General features: G+C 50.0%; 1 protein-coding gene across 1 annotated transcript in view; it reads left to right on the top strand.

The window, feature by feature from the left end:
* Positions 1-239: 239 nt before the first annotated feature.
* The window catches only part of ASIC2 (acid sensing ion channel subunit 2), an 813,868-nt gene continuing 789,193 nt past the window's right edge, over positions 240-24,914 (top strand). The window contains exon 1 of the mRNA XM_036454310.2: positions 240-1,322. Coding sequence (XP_036310203.1) covers positions 768-1,322 — 555 coding nt within the window. The 5' untranslated portion in view covers positions 240-767. The remainder of the gene's footprint in view (positions 1,323-24,914) is intronic.

Genomic DNA, 24,914 nt, shown 5'->3' with positions numbered 1-24,914 from the left:
TCCCCCCCTCCCCGAGCGGGCCCGGCCGCCAGCTTTGGTCCTCGCCCCTCTGCATCCGTGCACAGCCTCCTCTCCGAGCGGCGGCCGCCGCCCGCATTGGGGATTTTGCCTCAAAAAGGGGGCCTGGAAGGAGGAGAAGAGGAGGGACACGCAGACCAGCGGCGGCGAGCAACGGGATCCGGAGTCCAGAGCGGCGCGGGGAAGAGGACCGGGAGGCGGCGGCAGCGGTGGAGACGGCGGCTGGGAGGCTCTGCCGCTGCGCCCGCCCGCAGTGCATCAGCCCGGCCGCCCTGACATCCCCGGGGAGGACCGTTACCGCGGGGCATCGTGCACTGGTTAACAGGCTCCGAGCTGCTCCGCGACTTGTTTTAAGCATTTCCACCCCCCCTCGCTCTCGCTTTTAATCTTGTCTCTCGTGGCGTGTGTAGGGGGGGGGGGGGAAGAGGACTTTATTTCCATTGGCTAAGCTCTCCCTTTCCACCCACATCCCTTCCACATCACCTTGGTGTCTCCCTAAATAAAACCAGCCCTCCTTATCGCCTGGAAAAAATCAGGAGCCAGAGTTTGAATGGGTTTTATATAAACACTCATCCCCCGTCGTCAGCTGGCGGCTCTGGGCTCTCAGGATAAACTCGCCGCACCTGGCCTGATGCTCGCCCGGGGTTCTCTTCCTCGGAACGGCAAGGTCTAAGCCGAGCCTGGAGGACTGGGAAACTCTGGAAATTCAGATCAACCCGAAGCCAGTGGCGGAACTGCACAGGGTCCCCATGGACCTCAAGGAGAGCCCCAGCGAGGGCAGCCTGCAGCCCTCCAGCCTCCAGATCTTTGCCAACACCTCCACCCTGCACGGCATCCGCCACATCTTCGTGTACGGCCCCCTGACTGTCCGGCGCGTGCTCTGGGCCGTGGCCTTCGTGTGCTCGCTGGGCCTGCTGCTGGTGGAGAGCTCCGAGAGGGTGTCCTACTACTTCTCCTACCAGCACGTCACCAAGGTGGACGAGGTGGTGGCCCAGAGCCTGGTCTTCCCGGCCGTGACCCTTTGCAACCTCAACGGCTTCCGCTTCTCCAGGCTCACCACCAACGACCTGTACCACGCCGGGGAGCTGCTGGCCCTGCTCGACGTGAACCTGCAGATCCCGGACCCGCACCTGGCGGACCCTGCCGTGCTGGAGGCCCTGCGGCAGAAGGCCAACTTCAAGCACTACCGGCCCAAGCAGTTCAGCATGCTGGAGTTCCTGCACCGCGTGGGCCATGACCTCAAGGACATGATGCTCTACTGCAAGTTCAAAGGGCAGGAGTGTGGCCACCAGGACTTCACCACGGTGAGTACAGTGGTTTTCGGCTTCCTCTTGCGCTTGGTCCCGTTGGGAAGAGCCACGCCGGTGGTCTCCTGCTTGGATCTGGGGGTCTCGCTGTGCTTTGGAGCCAGGGGAGAGGAGGGTCGTTGGCCAGAGTTGTTGGAACGGATCGGAGAAGTCTGCCTGCTGGGCGGGAGCACTGTTGTCTGGTCCGATGTGGGGACGGCGTGAGAAGGGAGCTTGCCATAGGGGGTTCACGTCTCCCCATGTGCCGAGTGGCCTCCTCCCAACCAGAGGGAGGAGGCCTGGGTTGTCTGTTGTCCAGGGCATTTGGTGTCTGAGCTGCCTGATTGGAACAGCTTGTCATTGACGAGGTGGCATTTTTTTCCTTCCTCTCTTTCTGCTCGGAAGTGCCATCAGGCACCGCATCCTGTGGGCTGGGCTGACGCTAAAACCGCCAGGGAAGGGGGCGTGGGGCCCCAGGCAGCCTGGATGGTCCCAGAAGCTTTGGGAGCTTGCTGGAGCAGGTGCTGCTCGCAGAGGTGTGAGAATCTCTCCGCTTCCTTTTCTCGTGTGGATGCAGAGCTTCAGGCGGGGAGAGGAGAGGCTGGGGACGCCAGGTCTCCACAGGTCCGGTGGCAGGTCGGAAGCAAAACGATGTGCAGGATGCCTGGGCCAGAGAGGAGGGTCTGGGCGGAGGCCCATGGGTCGGGTGGTCGGAGACGTGCCTGGGAGAGTGAAGTGGCCCAGGCTGGCTTATCTGGGAGCTTCAGCTTGAAACCGAAAGACTCGGTTTGCTGTCTGTACAATTGCTTAACAGTGTGGATGTTAGAAGAGTGGCGTGGGGAGTGGGGAGCAGCTGTGGGATTGGAAAGCCTCGAGGAGGAGCGTGGAGCTGAGGAAAGAGGGGAAGCTGAGGGGATGCGGCTGACATTAAGGAGGGGGCTTCCTGGAGGGGCGAAGGGGGAGGAGAGCTGCTGCCGCCAGGGTTCTTTCTCCGTTTGCCTACTGAGTGGGCTGCTAGGCATAACTTGGCATAGCCGGTCGAAACTGCAGCTGCCGACAACTCCTTTCTCCCAGGCAAGTCTGGGGCATCCGGATAGGTGGGACCCTCCAGAAGCCCAGTGTGGCTGCTTCTCCCATTGCTGCCTGAGGGAGAACTCAGAGCTTTGGAGTCTCAGAGCCGTGAGTGAGTCATACTGTTGTTGTAAGTTTGGGATGGCAGGTGCAGCAGTGGCAGAGGGACTGGACGCTATCATGGGCACTTGTCTGGGGCCCTCGGCCTAATTGAGACATACCCTACCTTTCCTACGGTGCATCCGTTCTCCCTCTGCTGTCAGAGCCACTGCCCACCAGCCTCTTTCTCTGAGTTTCTTTGAATGCTACCACCAGTCTCTGCCTGCAGCCTCGATGCTTGCTGTTGGCTGTCTCTGATTACGAAAAAGCTCAGAATGCCGGGGGGCTCTGTTTCCTGGGGGAGCTGTTTTGTGTGATCCACTTTAAACCTTGAGGAGTGAAAGCACAGCACAATCCGTAGTAGTGTATGCTAAAGAGGAAGTGAATCTGAGCCGGGAGAAGGGACCAGCTGTACTGAAAGCCCTTCTGAAAGAGAGCAGACAGGATCCTAAAACATGTCATGCACAAATGATGCCTTAGGTGGCTTGGGGAAAGGTGGGGGATATGCCTCCTTCTTGGGGGCTGCAACCATCTCTGTATTCCACCCCATGCTTTCTAGTGCCGTGGCCACGCTCAGCTCCCCTAGTGCACCATGCACTCAGCTGTTCCTCTGTCTGCCTGAACCCACACGGAACGCAACGGCAGAGAGAGGGCGGCACAGAAACTGCAGTCAGACCCTGGATAGAGTTTGCAAGCATTCTCATAGCCACATGATCAACCAGTGGCTTCCTCTCCGTTTATGACCAAGTTCCATGCTGTTTTGCACTTGGCCCATCATTTGAGTTGCTAGGGTCCCAAGAGGCTGAAGATTGTAAAGCCTTACCTGAGCCGTCGACCACCTCAGCGTGCGTTTCAAATAGTGAAGTTGCCCGTGGATACGGTTTATTACTCAGTAAGTGGAATGTTATCCTCCCACGTTCAAAACTAACCTGGTTGAGTGTCCTGCCTTGGCCTGCCCCTCGATGTGTGCACTCCCCCAGGACTGGAAAGGGGATGAGCTTCAGGCATGGATCTTCAAGTTACTCAGGGAGGGTCAAAGGGCATGTACCCCAGGAAACCCGGAGGAGTCCCCACCCCACAGGATAGGCTGGCCTCTTCCACCCATTGATCACAGCGAGCAGCCACGTTGAGCCTCTACAAGAGAGAGCATGATGCCAAGTTTGTTCCAAGGCCTTCCCATCCCCCTTGTCTCCCTGTCCTTTTGGTCTGGAGGATAGGGGTGCTTGTTCTTGGGCTCCCACATCAGCAGGGCGCAGAGGCCTTGCAGGTGGTGGTGGGAGGAGTGGGTTCACTGGGCTCTCTGTCTTTCATTCTCTTTGCACATCCCTGTCCATGGGATATAATTCTTATATCCATATAACTCTTCACTAGACCCTGCATTGGGCCTGTCCCATACGGAGTGGCTTCTATCCCTAAGTGCTGGGGCTGACATATTAGAGAAGTTAAGTACAGATTGGTGGTGTCACAAGGGGGTTATGTTTTCTGTTATTATTATTATTTTTTTCTATAAAGCATACCTAGTGCCATCTCTAGGACTAATGCTTTCACATAAGCTTTCTTATTTCAGGCTCTTAGCTGGTGTGCAATGAAGTGCGTAATACTCTTTAATTAGTGAACGAGCCATGATTCTAGGTGAGTGAAAGGCTGTTTTGTGGAGGTTAAAAGCCAGGTGTGGAATTCCAGCAGCCATGCACACAGGTGTGCTCCGTTTCATGCAAGTGCACTCTTAGCCCTCCCCTGGGGCAATCTGGCTGCAGGTAGGTGCGTGCTTTTCCTTCCTGGGAAAGCAGAAGAGGGCTTTCACCCCTTGGAGTCTACGCAATGGAGATTCCCCCACTGACCCAGAGTGGGAGGAAGAGGACTAGGGAGGAGAGGGTGGATTGGTGGTGGTGGTGGTGATTCTCCAGCCATGATGCCGGCTGATCTGAGGTTGGATTAGAAGTAGGAAGGCATAGGTTTGAATCCCACCTCCATTGTTCTTTAGCTTGTTTCCTGGGTTGTAATTCATACCTTCTCTAGGCCCTCTAACATATGATAGTAGCACATGATTTTCTGACTCACAGGGATGTGGGAAGGATGAACCATATGAGACAATATACGTGAACATTCTTTTGTACATGCAGATGTAAGGCAGCTTATTATCAACATTAGTAAGAGGCCGTTGTCCAATCCACCTGCTCTGTTCGTGGCCCATCATAGGAGCCAGTGGATGAGTAATGCTGTCAGGACAAGCCAGGAAGTGGGAGGTGGCTGCTGCTTTTTCTTCAGAGTCTGTGGCGCAGCCCATTCTTATCGAGATGGTTTTCTCAGAGTGGAGGTCACCGTTGGGTTCAGCAGTTAACCACTGCTGACAAGTAGCATCCCCACTGTTTATGACTGTCACGTGGCTGTTCCACGTTGCTTCTCTGCTGTCACATTCAGGAATGCAAATGACCCTTCAGTTTGCATGGTTAACCTGCTTTCCATAGTCCTGGGTATTTGTACTTTCAAATTGAGATTTCTTAGGAGAGGCATTTATTTTCTTATGGAAAGAAAGATCTCTCCACTGAGATCTTGTTAGAGGCACTTCTAGGGATATTTTTTATCCACATCCCATTGCTTCATAGAGACACGGAGGGGAAGGTTTGGGAGGGGCACGGGTTGGGTATTCTTGCACAAGGCTGGTGAGCCCATAGTGACCTGAAATTACTTCTAATTATATAAAAGGAGCTGGTGTGTGAAAAATGTGGGCTTTGGGGAGAGAGCTGAGTTGCACTTACAGTTGTGCTCCCCATTCACTGTGTAATCCTGGGCAAGTTCCTTAACCTCGCTTTCCCCACCTCTGAAACAGGAGCGATAGTACTAACACTTAGACTGTGGCACTGACCCGGTGAGGCGAGGTATGTCAAGTACTAGTGCGTGGCAGACGCCAGCTGCTGGGTTGCTTAGTGTCCGGCAGGAGTACCGCCACAGTCTGCACTTGACACTGACCGGCTCTCTTGACTCCCATCCAGCGCTCTTCCCATTCTTCCACCCTGTGACTCACCAACAGCTTCAGAGCACAGGCAAGGTCTGTGTTTGTGGGGCTTGTCATTTTCATGATATGTTAGTCTTTCCCTTCTCCCGGTATGTTTCCTTCGTATCAGTTCTGCTGCCTAAATAAATGCCCTCTCCTTACCCACCATCTTGGCTTCCACATCCCAGCCTGTGCTCCTAAACTCAACCCAGGCACCTTGTACCTACTCCCCGGATAGATGTTGAGTGACCTGTGGACCAGGCATACGGCATTTCTCACAGCGTGTCTGTCATGTGAGTGCACCCACATCCATCCCTTGTCTGTCAGTCAAATGGAGCAGGCAGTCTGTAGTGTGATAAACACAGACTGGATCCTTGCCATCGGAGGCCTCACAGCCCGTTTCCCATCCCCTCCAGATGGGGGGCTGGCGGAGAGCAGGAGTCTTGTCTCATTGAACACATGGCCTGCAAACATCATGCCAAGTATAGGGATGTAAATACCCAGTAAAGGTTTGTCACTTAAATCCTTACTTGCTCTTTCCTGAACTGACCCAGCATTCTTTGCTCTCATAGGCATTTTTTTAATGTACCATTCGGACCTCTCTCTCCATGTCTATCCATTTAAATCAGTCTCACCTTTTATAATTCATCTCTAGAAGCCTTCTCCAGGAGACCATGGCCAGTCCCTCGCCCTACGACCATAATCTACGTTAATCTCATCTTTCTCTTCCGAACGGCATTTTGGCTTCTTCCTCGGTTCGAGCAGTCGCTTTGCTTTTCCTTGCATTAGACTCATGAAGTGTTGAGGCTAAAAGGGACTTTAGAGATAATTCAATTTCATACTTGAATTCTTTAACCACTGATAATTTTTAGACATTGCCTATTTCTGTCTCTCCTCCCTGTAAAACATGATGGCTTGACTAACCTTTTATTCTTAGGATTTAGAGCTGCTTAACACGGGGAGCTCTAGAAATGTGAGTTTGGAGGGTAAGTGGGCTTGAAGTTTTTAAATGTAAGGTGACTCTGTAGCTGATTAGAGGCCATTTTTCAGTCTCACTTTTCTGTAGAGGGACTTGGATCCCACCTGCAATGAGGTGATGTGTCCTGTGATTGTTATTATTTTAATAATAATACACTTCCTGATTATAGAAACGATCCATGCTTATTGGGGAAAAACTCGAGAAGTGAGAGAAAGACTTAGAAAAGGGAGAAAAACTGCCCTCAATGTCATTGCTTGTGTTCATTTGGCATTTTGGGAGTAGCTCCATTCGGTCACTTAATGTGTGTATGTGTGTATCACACCTGTATGTCTGTTGGCATGTCTGACACACAGTATACACCCAATCAGGGTCAGCTTGCTTTCTTCTTATTGGTCCCCTGGGTGATGTCCATGGGTTTAGAGATTTCCTCAAAGGTCCATTTAGAGTAGAATTAAATCTGAAGATGTGAGTCTGATCACTGCCCCTTTTGTGGGATATGTTTTATCTTCTTGGCCAGAAGCTCCCAGGGATAATTTGTGATATTTCCCTCTTAGCCCTGCCTCCGTTGGTTTTGAGTTCACAGTTGAACACCTTGAATGTACTTGGTTGGCATTTAGCTGTGCATTTACCTGGAGCCCACTGTTGGTTAAATGTTTGCTAGAATAAACCAGAGATGTGTTTGTTGACTCTACATTAGCCTCCTACTGAGGCCTGACCTTGCTCCTGGCTGAGAACCAATTCAAGTTCTCCTTGCATGACCATCTACACTGCACACCTCAGCACGTGGGTGTAGACTCTGATTCTCCCCGCCTAGTTTTATGTCAAAACGGCCTGATATTTAATGCAAATCAGATGATCACTCATATTCCTCAAGATGGTTCGAAGTTTTGTGAGCATTTGCGTGTGCTGGAGAGAGAGCGTCTGCCAAGTTGGGTGGGCAGTTTGCCATGGTGCTAGTCTCTGTTGGGAATCTTCTAGTTTGTAGAACTTAGGAGGTAGCTCTGTGGAAGTAAAGCTCTCAGGCATGTATGCAGTTTTCTGATGTGCTGAAGGGATAGGACAGTGGCTGGGAGCTGACTATTCTAATGACCTGTGCCCGTGGTCGGCAAACCGCCACATGCGGCTTTTTGGCCCCTTGAGTGTGGCTCTTCCACAAAATACCACGGTCTGGGCGGATCTATTTTGAAGAAGTGGCATTAGGAGAAGTTTAATTTTAAAAAATTTGGCTCTCAAAAGAAATTTCAATCGTTGCACTGTTGATATTTGGCTCTGTTGGCTAACGAGTTTGCCGACCGCTGGCCTAGGCCATCTATTTGCAAAGTAAAGCTGAAGCCACTGAACAGGCCACTGCGTTAATGGCCAAGAGCTCATGGGGTAAGTCTGTAGATCTGTGCCTCTGTCCGTGGGACTTCTTAGACTCAGAGCTGCAGATGAAAGGAGACCACCTGGGGGCTTACTGCATTGGAACTAGTCCCTTTCCTCCTCGCTACGGTGGTTCCCTTTTCCTCTTTACGGAAAGTCCTTCCTTTAATGAAGAGATGAGTTTGAGAAAACGTTCTGTACTGTGAATCCTAGTTTGGTACTGATTTTTATAGTAAGAGATCCCATTAAAAAAAAAAAAGTCCCTCAAAGACTGAATCGGTAGCTGTCAGGGATGTTGCTCCATAGAGCAATTCATATTTCAAAGCACCAAATATTTCATTCTCTCCGACTGAACAAAAACATACCACCTGGGCCTAGAGATATCTGGAAGTGTGCTGCATGCTTTTTCTTCTTTGTATGAGTGTTTATGTTTGATGGAACTGGGTTGGAATATCAAACTTACACAGCAGGGCCATTTGACCCATGATCTGTTACAAGCTGAAATAATGGCCAACATCACCCCTGTGAGTTTGAAATTCCATACATCACCTTTCTCCCATGCAGTGGACTTAAAACCAGTTCATACAGACTGAGATTAATGGTTACTGGGAGGTGGATGTCTCCAGTACTCAGAAAGACATGTTCATTATTTGATAAATCTGAAACCTGTGATAGAAGCCTGTTCATTTGGGAACAACATCCTGAAAAGTGTCATCTTTCCATCTCCCAACACGTACTGTCTCGTGACTCAGGTACATTCTCTGTTGACTCAGGTCCATTCTCTGTGGCCATGGAAATTTATACTCAGGAAAAATAAAACATGAAACATGGAAGAAACATATTTGCCTGGGTTAAATGTCTTCTGCTGACTGAGTTGCACAACCTTGGGCAAGGACCTTAGCCTCTATGGGCCTCAGCTTCCTCATCTCAAGTGGGAGTGTTCAACTAGGTGATTCCTAAGAACTTGCCAACCTGTAGAACTCTAATGCAATGAACCTAATAAAAATTTATTTCCTGATCCCACCCTTGTTTGCTTCTTGAAAGGGGTTGGGCTGAGCTAGACTTCTGAAAGCCACAACTTTGCTTACCCTTTCTCCTGCCCCATCTGTGTGCCTCATTCCCTTCCAATGAGGGGAATGGCTTTTGCCAATGTTATTTCCTCAGTAAATCACCTGGTCAAGGAGCCCCATCTCAGGCTCTGCCAAGGAATCCAACCCCCTTAGCAATTCGTTTTAGCTTTTCATTGGTTTGGAACATGGAGAATCACCTAGGTCTGGCTTAGAAAGAAAGAAAGAAATACCAGTTTCAAAAGTCTTTTAACCTTGGACTTTTGCATTTTTTAAAAATAGCTTTTTATTGATTTCAGAGAGGAAGGGAGAGGGAGAGATAGATAGAAACATCAATGATGAGAGAGAATCATTCATCAGCTGCTTCCTGCTCACCCCCTCCTGGGGATCGAGCCTGCAGCCATGACCAGGAATTGAACCATCAACTCCTGGTTCATAGGTTGACACTCAACCACTGAGCCACACTAGCCAGGCAACCTTGAACTTTTTAGATTTGTGACTTCAACTGGGGCTGGTACCTATTTCCAAGGGAGATTTTTCATAATTCAAATGAGCACCTCTCTGATTAGGGATTTCACTACTGTGGGCACAGCTGGTTTGCTCCTCTTTAAAGCTTTTTGCATAAGGAAAGTCCTTCCCGGAGTTGCTCATATCCTCAGAGCCAAGCTAGCCCTACTCTTCCAGTGGCTGCACACCCTAAGCTGCTCACAGTCCAGCTCACAGCTTTAGGAGCGCCTGCATTCTTATCATTTCCAGTTCTGCTCTCTCTGAAAACTTCCCTGTCCTGCTCCCCCACCCCTCGCCGGCCTTCACTTCCATTTCATCCTGAGTGTCCATCAGCCTGGCTTCAAGCCACAGGGAGGGGAAGGCTGCCTTTGCTGTTGGCAGTGGCTGGGGCCCATCTATAAAGCAGGAGACAGTGAGAAATGTACCGCTGACCAGGGGTGATGCCCCTCATATGTCACGGAAACCATGAGTGATGAGGGGCGTAGGAGAGAACAGAGACTATTTAGCCTGAAAACAGGAAGGGGGTGACTCAAGGCAAAATGATCGCTGTCTCCAAACACTTAGAAGGCAATCACAGGGGAAAGGGATGGCACGTTCTCTGTGTGAGGCCAGAGGGCAGAGCCAGCCCCATCGTGTGGGCAGGAGTTCAGAGAGGTGGGTGCTCACTGATTGGAAGGAGCTGCCCTGGGAGTTCAGAGTACCTGTGTCCTGTCACCAGCTCTCGCGGAGGCCATGCAATGGTTTATTGGTAGCGCTGTAGACGTGGATCTGTGTCAGGTGAAGAGAAGGAGTTAATGACCTCTGAAGCCACTTCCAGCTCTGAGCATCGTTGATTCATCTCCCTTCTGAACAGATATTTGGGAGATGGCATTAGAGTCGATAACAGATGTAAGCCAGCACATGCAGCCTGCAGAAACACCCCATGTCCCAACACCGCGTAGCCTTGAGCCCAAGTGTCGTAGAAGCTGGGAATAAGAATAGTGCTGGGAGCCAAAACCGGTTTGGCTCAGTGGATAGAGTGTCGGCCTGCGGACTGAAAGGTCCCGGGTTCAATTCCGGTCAAGGGCATGTACCTTGGTTGCTGGCACATCCCCAGTAGGGGTTGTGCAGGAGGCGGCTGATAGGTGTTTATCTCTCCATCGATGTTTCTAACTCTCTATCCCTCTCTCTTCCTCTCTGTAAAAAAATCAATAAAATATATTAAAAAAAGAAGAAAAAAAAAAGAATATTGCTGAGAGAAAGAAAGAGCAGGTATTCATTCAGAGAGCCTTCAGGAAGTGTGTAGGTGGTGGCGACCAGGAACTCCTGGGGCTGTTCAATGACCTGGCCTCCCAGAGGAATTTGTCCTGAGCTCTGGGGGCTTAATCTAATCCTAGAGAGCAAACTTGGATGTGGTTGGGCCTCGCCTGGTCCCATGTGGGGCTGGGAGACTGAGAGGGTAGCACTTGAGAGCTCTCCAGGTGGCCAACTGGGGAGCTGAGGGGGTCTGACATTAGGCAGTGCGTGCAATTCTTCCCTGCTCACTCTATCTCCTCGTCCCCATTTTAATTCCAACTCTGGGTGGCAGAAACGATACCTTCAGGAGAAACAGATGTGTCTGAGGAACCGTGCTGACAGAGCGTGGCACCGGGAGCTTGAATTTCTGCCTTTGACTCAGTGACTTGAATTTGAACATTCGGTCCAGGTGTGCTCCGACTAACAAATTTGCAGGTGGCAGTAGAGCACGGTGGCGGAGAGGTGGGCTCTGGAGGGTTACTGTCTCTGTTCAAACCCTAAAGTCTTGTACTGGTTGGGTGACCTCGGGTTCGTTATTTAATTAGGTTTTGGGAGAATTAAATAATTTATAAACCATGTAGCACAGTAGACCTCAGGCTACGTGAGCTTCTTCTTACCCTTCTGTCTCTTGTGCCATCTCTGCCTATGTACAAACTTTTGGACTTCGAATCCAGTAAACTATGTTTTTCTGTTTCCTCCTTTCTGCTCTTGGAACTGGGGGCTCTCTCTTGGAATCCCCTGGACTGCGCTCTGTTGTGTTTCCTCCCCCCACACGGGGCATAGCGATTGGGGGAGCTCTTTCTGAAAGGTTTAGCATTTTCACCATGATGCTGGAGAGAAGTTCACCCCTCTCTTCATGGAGTACAAGAAGGCAGCCAAGTAGAGAGAGAGAAATATCTCCAGGAACTGGAAGGAGCAGTGTCTTCTAAAGTTTGGGCCAAGGCAGCTTCTGCTTTCCTGGAATGATTTCTTAGCAGAACACCTTCCATCCCCTGGGCCCGTTAGCTATTTCAGGGACATTTTAAGTGGCTATTAGCAAATGCTGAATTATGGCTGCAAACCTCTGGGAGCTCGAGTGACATTCACGTGAATCACAAGTAAGCTCTGTGCCGTCAGGGCTGCCACAGCGGGCTGGGATTAAACAAACAGGGGCCATTGCTCTCCCCCAAAGCAGCAAGAGAAGAATGCTGCTCCTTGGAGCCCGAGACCTCCGGCACCATGTCCCTGGGCGCAGAATGCTGTTCCAGCACACAGAGCTCATCGCTGCAGGGCAGGCAGATGCTCTCTAGTTTGCAGAGAGGCATATTTCAGCTGACTATCTGGAGGAATCTACCAACCGTCAGCATGTCCAGGGATGACATGCCAGCCAAGCCCAGCACATGGATTCAACACACTGAAGCGCATCTACTGAGGGCTCCCTCTGTTTTGGCCCTTGTGAGGCCCTAGAGAAACACAAATGAGTGAGGCCCAGTCTAAGAATTCAAGGAGCTCACAGTAGAGTGGAGAAGCTGAGCAGTGAACAGATTACATTAAACCCGTGGTTGGCAAACGGCGGCTCTCGAGCCACATGTAGCTCTTTGGCCCCTTGAGTGTGCCTCTTCCACAAAAGGCCACGGCCTGGGCGAGTCTATTTTGAAGAAATGGCGTTAGAAGAAGTTTAAGTTTAAAAAACTTGGCTCTCAAAAGAAATTTCAATTGTTGTACTGTTGATATTTGGCTCTGTGGACTAATGAGTTTGCCAACCATTGCACTAAACCACTGAAGCTTGCACAAGATCCAAAGGCAACACAAGGTAGGCTCCAACAGCCTTCCCAAAGGAGATAGTGACGTATTTTTCTCTTTTGGAACAACATAACACACATAAATGTTGCAAGGTTAGTGGTAAGAATTCCTGGGTATCCTTTCTTCCGGTCCCAGTGACGTCCTCCTGGCCAAAGGACCACACCCAGGACCACTCAGTTGTCTTCTCTCCTAAGAGTCCTTGACTCTGGAACTGCTTCTCAGTTGGTCGCTGGTATTTATGACCTTGACATTTTTTGTAAGTCATACAGTTATTTTTTCAGGATGATTTTCAGTTTGGGTTTGTCTAATGTTCCCTCTTGATCAGACCCAGATCATGGACTTTTGGTTAATTTCACAGCACTGATGCAGGATTCTTCTCAATGTGTCCTATCTGGAGGCACAGGGTATCTCTTTGACCCCATAGTTAGAGGGCTACCTTTTATTGCTTGATTAACATGCTGTCTTCTAGGGAGATACTTTGAGACGATGTAAAACCCCATTTCTCATCCCTCTTTCGGCCTCTAGTTTTATTACCCATTGATTTTTCTTGCTTGAATGATTACAGTGATGCTTGCCAAATGGTGATTTTTCTAATTCCATCATCCTATCTACATTTATTAGTTGGCTTTCCAATATGCAAAGGAGAGTTCTTCTCTCCCTTTTTATTTATTCCTTCATTTATTTATTTATGTCAGTGTCGATTCAGATTTCTTTTTTATTCAGTGGGCTGTCCTCTGTTCATGGTATTATTTATTTCAAAACTTGACATTTCCCATAATTGGGAATTCCTTCTAATGGGCTGTGGGTCCTTTTTGACATTTCCCTGCAACTTTTGAGCACTTGTAAAATTTCTGGCCCAGCTAGATGTTCCAGATTCATCTTTTTCTTTTCCTTCCTCAGTTCTGTAATTCATCATTTTTCTAGCAAACTCTGGTTCCTTTTTTGCAGGAAATGCTAGTTAGAAGATCTGGGTTTTAGGTGTGCTCATTGCTGCTGCTAGGGTGCCCCTGCTCCTGGCCCCACCCATTGGGCCTATACTAGTACATGTACATCTGCATTGTAAACCCGGAGTTTACACCCATATTTCCGGTTTCAGTCTAACTTCACAGGGTTCATTCTAGGTTTTTCTCATTCTGTAGTGGTCCCTCCTTTCTCCAGCGATGGGAAACCTGCCTCCATTATCTTATTGACTTATTTGCTCTAGGAATAGAGACCATCTTCCTGTCTCCCCAGACTACTGCTCTTCTTGGATGCTGCCTTGCACAGGCCAGTCCTCACGGGGGGTGTAGGGGAGAGGCTGCCCTTCTGCCTCACTCCAATGCCCTCCTTATGTGTACGCTGGCTGCTACTGGGTTGACTGCCATTCCTATTCAAATTTCCTCAGTTGCCCCCATTCAAGATAGAGTCAAGATTCATGTGTTGCATTGGGCTATTCTATCTCTCTAATCAAAAAGCTCTCCCCCAACATAACACACACACAGTTGTCACTTGAAATATTTTTATTGATTTCAGAGAGGAAGGGAGAGGGAGAGAGAGATAGAAACTTCAATGATGAGAGAGAATCATTGATCGACCTGCATATCCACTTCTGGGGATCGAGCCCGTAACCCAGGCATGTGCCCTTGACCTGAATCAAACGCAGGACCCTTCAGTCCGCAGGCAGGCCAATGCTCTATCCACTGAGCCATACCAGCTAGGGCCACACAGTTTTAAAAATAGCTTTGAGATACAATTCTTGTATCATACAATTTAGCCTTATAAAGTGTAAGATTCGGTGGGCTTAGGACTTAGTGCATTCACAATATTTTGAATTTTAGAACACTTTCACCATCCAAACTCATATCTGTGCCTATTAGCAGTCACCACCACCCCTCATTTCTCCCATCCCCCATTTCCCCCCTTCCCCCCAAGGTAATCTCTCATCCACTTTCTGTCTCTACAGTTGCCAATTCTCAACATTTCATGCAAAATCAGCCATACACTCCATGGCCTTTTGGGACAGACATCTTTTGTTTAGCATAGTGCTATGAAGGTCTGTCCATATTGTAGCGTGTGTCGGTACTTTAATTTCTTTTTATTACTCAATACTACTCCATTACATGGCAATGCTATATTGTTTACCTACTTATCCGTTGATGGACATTTGAGTTGTCTTCACTTTTTAGCCATTATCAATAATTCACACTTCTTTTAATATTGACTTTGGGAAGAAAACAGACCAGTTATCCTAACCAATTATTCACACTGTGAATCTGTCTGATTACTTGTGGTTTCACTCAACCTGCTCCTCACTCCCCTGTATTTCTTATAAACTGTGAGTTAGGTTAAGAGCTTGATGAGATTCAGGTTAATGTTTTTGGCAAGAGGACTCCACACACAAAGCCGTGCGTTTCATATTGTATCATAATAGCAGGAAGAACAAATTGTGTGGTTGTCCCACTCTTAGAGATGCTAGTTCTTCTTGTTTTGTTTTGTGTGTGTTTTTTGTTTTGGCCAAACATTTTATTTACTATTCTGTGGTTGCTTAACACACACTTAAGTGGTCTTATTGGGGGAGGGGCAAGGAGAGGTTCTTATAGATTCCCAAGGAAATGTCAGAAAGCATAATATGGCCAGCATTGCCCATTTGTTTTCAGTTTACTGGGTGAATAGCACTTTCTTTTTTATTGTTAATCTTCACCCGAGGGTATTTTTTTCCATTGATGTTTAGAGAAAGGGAGTGGGAGAAACACACAGAGAGAAACATCAATATGAGAGAGATACATTGAGTCCTGTCTGCAATGAGGTACATGCCTGATTGAATCAAACCCTTGACTCTCCAGTCCACAGGCCAGCGCTCTATCTACTTAGCAAAACTGGCTAGAGTGTGACTAGCACTTTCTTTACATAAGCATCTGATCTCAGGTTTTTCATACTGAGATAACATTTGGGATTTCAGTTTGAAGACAGTGTGATAGCCTAAGAGTAGCATTCCCTGACCATTCTCTAATAGCTAGCTTGCTTGTATAGGCAGAGGGGCTCACCTCTCCATTGTAGACAGCTAGATGAAGGAAGGATAAATGCTTATTGTTGTATTTTAATTACCAGTTTTCAGAGGGTAGAGACTGGTGTAATAATTGTTATGTTGGGCTTTGAGGGATGATGCGTTCCCAGATGGACAAGGAATAAGGAATTTCCAGAGAAATGGTTGCGGGTGGGAGAGGGAACGGAAGGTCAATAGGACTTCACTTAGCTGTAGTCAAGGCAACCACAGACTCCTTTGAGATCCCACACAATGCTAAGATGGGGAGGTTCAGCTTTTAGACATGGATCTCACTGGTGTGAAGCCTGGGCAGGCCTGGGGCAAGGTGACAGGATCTTGTGGAACGGGCTGTGATAACTGACCACACAGCATAAAGCAGGTCATCAAGTGTCACCTGTAGGGATCCTGACTATTTAGCATGTTCCTTGCTATTGCCTCACTTCCCTGCAGACTTCTCAAGAAGATGCCCAGTACCTGTGCTGCCTTGCCCCTGTCTCTAGGCATTCCTCTGGGGGAGCAGAGGAGGCGGGACAGGAGTGGAGATCTCCCATGTAGATTCCGTTAAAAATTAATTTTATATATATATATATATATATATATATATATATATATATATATATATATAATTGATTTTTTTACAGAGAGGAAGAAAGAGGGACAGAGAGTTAGAAACATTGATGAGAGAGAATCATTGATTAGCTGTTTCTTGCACACCTCCCATTGGGGATGTCCCCGCAACCAAGGTACATGCCCTTGATCAGAATCTAATCTGGGACCCTTCAGTCTGCAGACTGATGCTCTATCCACTGAGCCAAATCAGTTTTGGTGTAGATTCCATTTAATTCCATTGAACTTTGACTTATTTGCTTTGGTTTAGATGGATAGATGATGGCGGCAAAAACACTTACTGAGCACTTGCTATGCGCCAGGCAGTGTTGAAAGCATCTCCCAATGACGCCTTATATCCTCCTTGTGAGAGAGGTCCTTTTACTTCTCCCATTTCATGTGTGAGGACTGAGGCCCAGGAACTTAAGCAGCTGCCAAGCTCTCAAAGTTCATGGTCCCCTACACCGCCCAGTGCTCCATTCTGCCTTTCTCAGCAGTGCATGAAGGGCTTCTGCTAGGAGCCGGCAGAGGGCTAGGGGGCATCTGGGGCAGTTTCACATTCTTCTGTGCCTTCAGCCTGTATTTCCCTGGATAACTAGGTACATTCAGCAGCTACCTGGCTTTGAGCCTGGACGGAGAGATTTCTGGGTGCAAAATGGAGGAGCGGGGTGGGGCTCCCATAGGGGAGAGGAGCCCAGTGGACGTAAGCATGACTGTCCCAGAAGCCCTTGGCCTCGTGGCTCTGTTCCTTACCCGGCATCACTCCCCGATATTCCACAAGCAGCGGCAGCGTTCCTTCCGTGTGACCTGCGCCAAGCATGTTACACAGCACGCAGTTAATCCAGCCTGCTGCTCGTGCATTCCCCTGTTCATTTTGCATGCCTGAGGGCCTCCTTTGGGCAGAAATGGATAAGGCACATCCCCTGCCCGTAGGGGGAATCTCATATTTTTCAAGGATGCAGAGAGGATGGGATCCCCAGGATAAGTCTATTAGCCATCTATCACTGTGTAGAGTTACTGCACTGTTAGTCCATTTATTCCCTGTGCTGTACACTACCTCCCTGTGGTTTTCTACTTTATAATTAGAAATTTGTCCTTCTTATTCCCCGTCATCCTTTTCACCCATCCCCACCACCGACGTACTTCTAATTAGAACTGTCATGAGAGCTGCCCTAGAACCTCCTCCTGTGTCATCGCAGGACTCAGGGGGACTCCGGGTTGAGCTCTGCTTCTGACCCTTCATGGCACTCCGGCCCAGCCGCTGGCTGTTCCTGCCTCATCTCTGCTAAGGCTGTGCTCACACACCTGCCTGCCCGATGCCTGTCCTCTTTCCTTGATGGTGTGCTTACTGTGTGTCAGGCTTTGTTCTGGAGGGTCTGTCTCTGAGGACAGCCAAGGAGCCTAGTGGAGATGGCTCTCCTGGTGAGAGGGCAGCGTTGCTTCCCTCTGGACTGTAGGGGGTTCTCCCAGGCCAATGGTCGGCAAACCGAGGCTCGCGAGCCACATGCGGCTCTTTGGCCCCTTGAGTGTGGCTCTTCCACAAAATACCACGTACCCTAATTAAGTTAGTAACAACGTACCTACTTATATAGTTTAAGTTTAAAAAAGGTGGCTCTCAAAAGAAATTTCAATCGTTGTACTGTTGATATTTGGCTCTGTTGACGAATGAGTTTGCTGATCACTGTCCAGGCCATTAGCACTTAAGGACAGATGCTGTGCCCGGGGCTGGGATGGTCACAGAAGGAACCAACCACTTATAGAATGCCAAATGCAGATAAATCACTGTTTACAACTCTGATACCTCTGGTACCACCAGTGGGACCAACATTGTCCTGGGAAGCTTCAGGGCCATTTCTGAAAGGGCATTGCAGACTTGGGGTGGGAGATAGGGGTGGGGGGCATGTGTCAATAGATGGTGCTCCCATCTCTGTCTGCTGGAAGGGATGCAGGCTTGTTTGCCCTTCAGTCTCCTCATCTCAGAATAAAGAGGAGCCCTGGATCCGGATGGGCGAGCCAGACCCTTGAAGCTGAGCCCAGCACTCAGCAGCTATGTGAGCTTGCTAAGCACCGTACCTCTGAAGGCCTGTTTCCTTAACTCAGGGTTTCTCAGCCTCATCATCGTTGACATGTTGGGCTGCCCTGCTCATTGGAGGGTGTTTAGCAGTACCCCTGGCCAGTGGTACCCCCGCCCTGCTGCAACACTCCCCACCATCAGCGCTGACAACCCCAAATAAGCAAGGCGTGATTGTTCCTGGCTGAGAACCACTGGTTTAATCTGCGGGTTGGGATGACACCCCCATTCCAGGGCCGTCCTGAGATGTAAATAAGCGTGTCTTACAGGAGACAACGCTTGGCCTTCAGCAGACACTAGGGAGGCTGCGGGTGCCCCTGGCTGCCGCACAAGAACAGCTTCCCCTGCTGGTGCCGGGCACTGGCAGGTGGGCACCAGGCTTGTTGGTATCTCTGGTCCCCTGGGTTGTGACCATGCATGTGGGTGTCAGCCTTCTGGGCTTTTGTCCCACAGCCTGCTCCCCGGGGCCTGTGGATTGATGTTCTGTGCCCAGCCCACATGGACCAGGCTGCTCAGGGCTCACCTCCTCGCACTGGGAATCCCAGGAGTGTGGCTCGTCCCAGCATTACCTTTGGAAGGGAAGGGGGAGAGCTGAAGTGGACTGAGCTTGACCAAGGCACTATCCCCATCTCCCCAGGGAAACTCTCCTTTTCCCCGGCACCAGGAGGAGAAAAATAGAAAAGCATCAAGAATAAAGCAAGCCTTAACCGGTTTGGCTCAGTGGTAGAGCGTCTGTCTGCGGACTAAAAGGTCCCGGGTTCGATTCCGGTCAAGGGCATGTACATTGGTTGTGGGCACATCCCCAGTAGGGGGTGTGCAAGAGGCAGCTGGTAGATGTTTCTCTCTCATCGACGTTTCTAGCTCTCTATCCCTCTCTCCTCCTCTCTGTAAAAAATCAATAAAATATATTAAAAAAAAAAAAAAGAATAAAGCAAGACTTAACCGGTTTGGCTCAGTGGATAGAGCCTTGGCCTGTGGACTGAAGGGTCCCAGGTTCGATTCCCGTCAAGGGCATGTCACCCAGTGGGGGTGTGCAGGAGGCAGCTGATCCATGTTTCTTCCTCATTGATGTTTCTAGCTCTCTATCTCTTTCCCTTTCTCTCTATTAAAAAATCAATAAAATAGATATTAAAAAAGAGAAAAGCAAGATTCTTGGAGGTAGAGGGACCAGAGTTTGTATTCTCTTCCTGTCTCTAAAATGAGAATGTATATATATCTCTCTCACATATCTAATAATCATGTATATCATATGATATATACTATACCTATGATGTCTTTTACATATTTGTGATTTATATAATAGAGTTAATCCCATTAGATAATGGATGCACAGTGCAGGGTCTGACATACAAAAAGCAGTAAATATTGGGTGTTTTGCCTCTCCTGTTACACAGGTGATCTCAGTTCATTCTAATGAAGAAGGGAGGCAGGTATTAAACTGGGGTGACTCCAATCAGGTCCCTGATGGGTGAGTTTGGGGCCTCAGCTTCTCTTTAGGGGAGATAATATTTCTGGGGAGGCCTTGGGTTCCTTAGAGCCCCCCACTTCCCATCTAAAGGCCAGCTAGGCGGGGCTTCCAGGATGGGGGGCTGGAGCAGGACTGCTTACATGTCCGGGGACCACAGGCTGGCTTCTCCCAAGGGACAGTGTGTGTGTGTGTGTGTGTGTGTGTGTGTGTGTGTGTGTGTGTAGTGGGGGGGGTAGGAGGGGACCCGTCAGGGCTGGCTGAGCCAGGTTACGGTGGGTGACAGCTCAGCACCAGTGTGTCTGCGGCTGACTGAGCTGCACGCATGTAGAGACCTTTCTGTGGCTATTTATAGGTCAAAGGGGAGGGAGCTGTGCCCGCGGGAGAATGACTCTTCTGGGGCCTGGGCAGTGGAGCAGGGGGGGAGGGGGGCTGGCAATTTCTTCGGGGACTAGGCTGGCTGACTCAGAACCGATCATTCTGAGCAGTCTCTCCCAGCTGCTCTCCCTCCCCACCCCATTATTCACTGGTCACATGGCCCCGTCCAAAACTCAGCTCCAGTGGTTCCTGTTCTGCTCTACCCGATCAGGGGTCCTTGTCGCCTCCCCAAACTGCATTTCCAGGCCCAGTTTCTGATTCCTCATGATAAATACCCTAAACTCAGGTCAGACATGTAATTCACTTGTCAATGCTTGCTTTTCCACCTAAACCCCCCTCAGTATTGATCACACTGTTCATGCTTAGGATTTCTGCCTCTCCTCTCCCCTAGTATTCTTTTGTCCTCAGTCTGCCCATCTTCCCAGGTCCAGTTCAGAGCTGCCTTTCCACTGAGTTTTCCTGATCTCCGCCCCCCCCCCCCCCCCCCCCCCCCGCTCCCCAGACTCACCTGCATGGAACCCCTTGGCGCATGTCCATCTCCCAGGGCTGCACCAGAATGGCTTTTTAGACACTGATTTATAAACTTCCCTTCCCCAAGCACTTATTTCTTCAGCTCAGAGGCTTTTGTTGAGCATCTGAGGCCCACCAGGCAGTTGCCAAGGGATGCACTTGTTATGCAAACACCAGTAGTGCCAGGCCTGGCCCTTGGGCTGCGTGCGGGCCCTGTGGGGAAACAGGCATGCTGACACATTCTTTGCTGAGGTGTGACAAACACCAAGGAAGGGGATTCCAGAATTCAGAGGTGGAAATGGTTCATTCTATCCCAGGAGGGAGATGGGCACTGAAACATCTCGGAGGGCAAGGACATCTTTGGGACAGGCACTCTGTCTTTCTTGTTGGTCCCCTCAGTGCCCAGAACAGCCTCTGGGACTCAGAAAGCTCTGTGTGTTGCCCTGTGAAGGGGCAGATCCAGTTCTCCTCTTCCTAGGCTCCTGTGAGCTCTGGTCCTGACTCCTGGTACAAGCATCCGGTGTGATCATTGTTTGCATGTCTGTCTCCACACCAGCTGTGAGCCCTTGGAAGGCAGTGGTTGAAGCTAATTCATTATGCATTATCTCCAGAGCCTGCCCAGAGTAAGGGCTTACGGGAGCTTTGCTGGGTGAAATAATGGTGGCAGTGATTGTCCCCTACCTGATCCTGCCTTGGAAAGAATGTGAAAGGTTCCATTGGATGCTCTCTCTGAGCATCTCTAATTTGGTCCTTCTATTTGTGCAAAGGAATGGATTCTCCGACCCCACTGACAGCCAGAAGGGTGAAGAACCACCCTTACAATGGCCAGGTGCACGTTCCCAGGGGGGCGTTGTTGTCACTGCTAGCTGCCTTGCTGATTGCAGCCCTCCCCGCCCATCAGACCCCCTTGTACGGGGTGGGGGGGACGCGGGGGGGGGGGCGGGGGAAGGTGTGTCCCGGATGCTGGCAGCTAGCATCAGCCTTCTTTCTGCACTTGGATAACGAACTCACAGCCTATCTTTTAGATTTCAAGGAAGCACCCATCTGAGGGCCAAGAAGATGGGATGCATGAGTATGCCTTGTTTTAAGTGTTCAGGTTAGGCTTTCAATAAAAGGGTTCTGTGGCCAAGGAAGCTTGAGAGAAAAATCTGGGAGAAACCAAAGTGCCCAGATTTCTTTTACTGCAGGACTTATCAGCACCTTTACTGTGGCTGACAGGCAGTGCGAATCTCCAGGAGAGCCTATACAGCAGTGTTCCTCCTTAGCTGACAACCTTTGAACACTCTAGACTAGAGCAAACTTTTGGGGGAATTACCAATCCCAGCTGCAGGACTGTGGGACAAGTTTCCAGCCTATGGCATGTGTGTTGAGTGGCCTCGCAGTTAGGCGTAGCTGGGCTCAGGTGCTGGTCCCATCGTAAATTCTGAGGGCCGATGAGCTCTGCCAGTTTCTGCCTGTGTCTATGGGGTGATACCAGTCTTCACCTCATCGGGCTGGCGTGAGGGTTCAGTGAGATAAAGGCTATCATGAGCTTAGCATAGTGCTTGACGTGTAATTCGCATATGATGAATGTAAGCTATTAAAAACCAGGTTCATAAATGTTTCATTCTCGTAGTTCACGGGCCCCTGAACTCCGGGGGAGGGGGTGATTCATCACTCCGCAGGCCGATTTTTGATGATTCCCCTCCTTTGGTTTATTCACATTCACTTCATTGGGGAGCCCAGGTGTGCTCCACGTAAGGAGACACCCATGAACCTGGAAAAAGAGCTAGCCCACCCCCACCACTGATCCACCCAATCAGAAGAGCCTCTGCTGTGGAGGCTCCAACCCAGGGCCCAAAGGGAGTTAGACCTAATGCACTCTTTCCACTGACTCCCTCTTCCCCCTGCCCCCAGCTTTCTGCAAAACAAGAAAGAAACCAATTCCTGACCATTTGGCATTTGCAGGACACTAATGAATGTTTTGTCCAAAGAGAGTGCTGGAGACAATACTAATAATAACTTATTTATCTAGCACGTAGTTCCAGCGTTAGAACTACCCCATCAGTGAGGGTCTGTAGGGCAGGGGCTGTTAACCCTTACCATCTTACAGATGAGGAAGCTGAGGCTCTGAGAAGCGAAGTGACTTGTCTGAGGTTATACATTGACATCAACAGGAACGGGGCACAGATCAGATGGTTAATTATTCACAGCGCTGGCCTGAGCCTCTTACCACCCATTTCCTTCCTTATCTCTTTTCTTCCCTCCTCCCTCTCTCAGTTTACTAGGATTGTACGAGGTGTTAGGCACCGGGCTAGGCACAGCGTGATGCGGATCACCTTATTCTTGGCTGCCCCCTTGCATTTCCTCATTTAATTCTTACAACAAGGCTGTGAGGCAGGTGAAGAAGTCAAGGGTTCAGAGAGGCGGGGTGACTTCCCCATCACCACACAGAGTGCCTGACGTGTAATTCACATATGATGCGAATGTGACAGAGCTGGAATGTGTATCCAAGGCGGTTAGCCTCCTTTGCCGGAAGCCTGGGATGCTTAGCACAAGAAAGGCCACGTGGTCTCTGGGTCCCACTTTGAGCTCATAGCTTCCCAGCCTGCACTCTGTACCCCAACCCTTCATCATTTTCCATGCTTCTTACCTTGGTTGGGACAGGTTCAGTGTTCTTGAGTTCCTTCTTGTGAAGGACTCAGGTGATATCTGACTCCTTCTTGGAGCCTATACCATCCTCCAGGTGGAGGAAGGAGGGGGAAATTTAGGGAGTTGTAGCTAAGACTCTTGGTTGACCCCACAGAAGGGGAAGGAGTGTGTTCAGGCTGAGAAGGGCCCCTGCACCCCAGGTCTTCTTTCTGGATTCGAGCTATTTATGTGTGTGGCAGAATCGGTTGCCTCATGACTGGTTTGGGAATGGGGTGAGGTTATTGGTCTGGAGCGAGGAGGGGGCCACATCCCCAATCACACAGAAGCTGCTGGCTGTGGGGATCCCCTCTGCTGAGGCCTGACGTTTCTGTTGGCTCAGAGCACTTTTGAGAAGGTAATAGGAGGAAGGGAGCGCCAAGGATCCTCTCATTGTTTGCTTTACCGAGCTCTGGGTGAGGGTAAGGAGGGAGAAGCAGATGAGAGTTAGAGACAGAATCAGAGGGGTAAGTCGATGGCAGATATGAGACAGGAGACCAGACCCCTCATTTCTGGTTGCAGAAGCCCTGATTCTGACACCTCTCTGATCTATTTCTTTTCATATGCGGACACCAAAGGTGTGAAGGTTTTCCTCACACCAACCAAGCTAGGACTCAGGACACCCACTGGGTGTCAATCAATTCAGTTCAGCTCTGACACTACCAAGGGTAGTGCAGACTCGCAGGGTAAGAACCTTGCCCCTCCCCGCTTCAGGCGCCAATCGCAAGTCCCAGGCTCCCGTAATTTCTAACCCTGGCTGCAGACCAGGGTTCCCATGGTTCCTTGCGAGGGGTTGATAATTTGCTGGAATGGCTCACTCAGGAAAGCACTTTACTTACTATCACCGGTTTATTATGAAGGATAAATGGAAGGGCTGCAGAGGGCCAAGGGGAAGGGGCACAGAGCTTCATGCCCTCTCTGAGTGTGCCACCCTCCCACACCTGGAAGGCTGCCACCAGCGCCTCATTCATTCCCTGCCCGCCTGCCAGGCTGAGGGGCAGGCAGACTCAGCGGCAGCCCTGCCGTTCTGAGTGTGCGCCAGGGGATTTCCCTCCCCATGTTCACCGGTGAGGATAGGCTGACAGCTCTAACGTATGACCCCTACATCTTACTGACTTAGCCCTTGGCCCTGGTCAGCGGCATCTCTTACTCCGGTTGCCATCCAATCAGAGCTTTGGAGGGCAGCCCTCTTGATGATGTGGAGCTGGGGCCCTTCCTACATGGCAGCTCTGCCTCCCCCAGCTTTCGGATGCTTTCCGCGGAGCAGAAAACGCCATGAGAGTGGGGGCTGGGACACATGGTCCAGCTTTGTGCCGGAGAGGAGAAACGTGCAGGGGGGCTCTGACCTCCTCACACTGTCTCCTCTGTGCTCTCTGCAACCGAGGGGCCAGGTGTCTGAGCCCCCACTTGGTTCCTCTGCTCCACAAGTGCCCCCGATGTGCAGGTGGGTAGGTGTAGTCGTCAGAACACCTGCTACCTGAGGGCTGTGAGCCAAGCCCACGGTCTTGTTATGCCTCAGTGTCCAGCTCGATGAGAGAGGGACACCTATGCCTACGGAGCACGGTTCCTCATTTATTAAGTCATGCTGATTAGGCGCTAGTGCCGGGGCTCAGAGATGAAGTGGCAGCAGCTCGGCTGGGGCAGCCCGGCACGGTCATGTGAGTGTCCTTGCAGGCCATTTCCTTCTGAGATCGATCTTCTGGTGATTCCACAAGCTGCCTAACATCCTTTGATAAATTCCCTTCATGATTAAA

This window comes from Pipistrellus kuhlii, unplaced genomic scaffold (genome assembly GCF_014108245.1).
Source record: "Pipistrellus kuhlii isolate mPipKuh1 unplaced genomic scaffold, mPipKuh1.p scaffold_m20_p_28, whole genome shotgun sequence".
NCBI classification, from domain to species: Eukaryota; Metazoa; Chordata; class Mammalia; order Chiroptera; family Vespertilionidae; genus Pipistrellus; species Pipistrellus kuhlii.
Note: the sequence above shows the minus strand (reverse complement) of the source record. Positions and strands in the feature narration are given on the sequence as shown.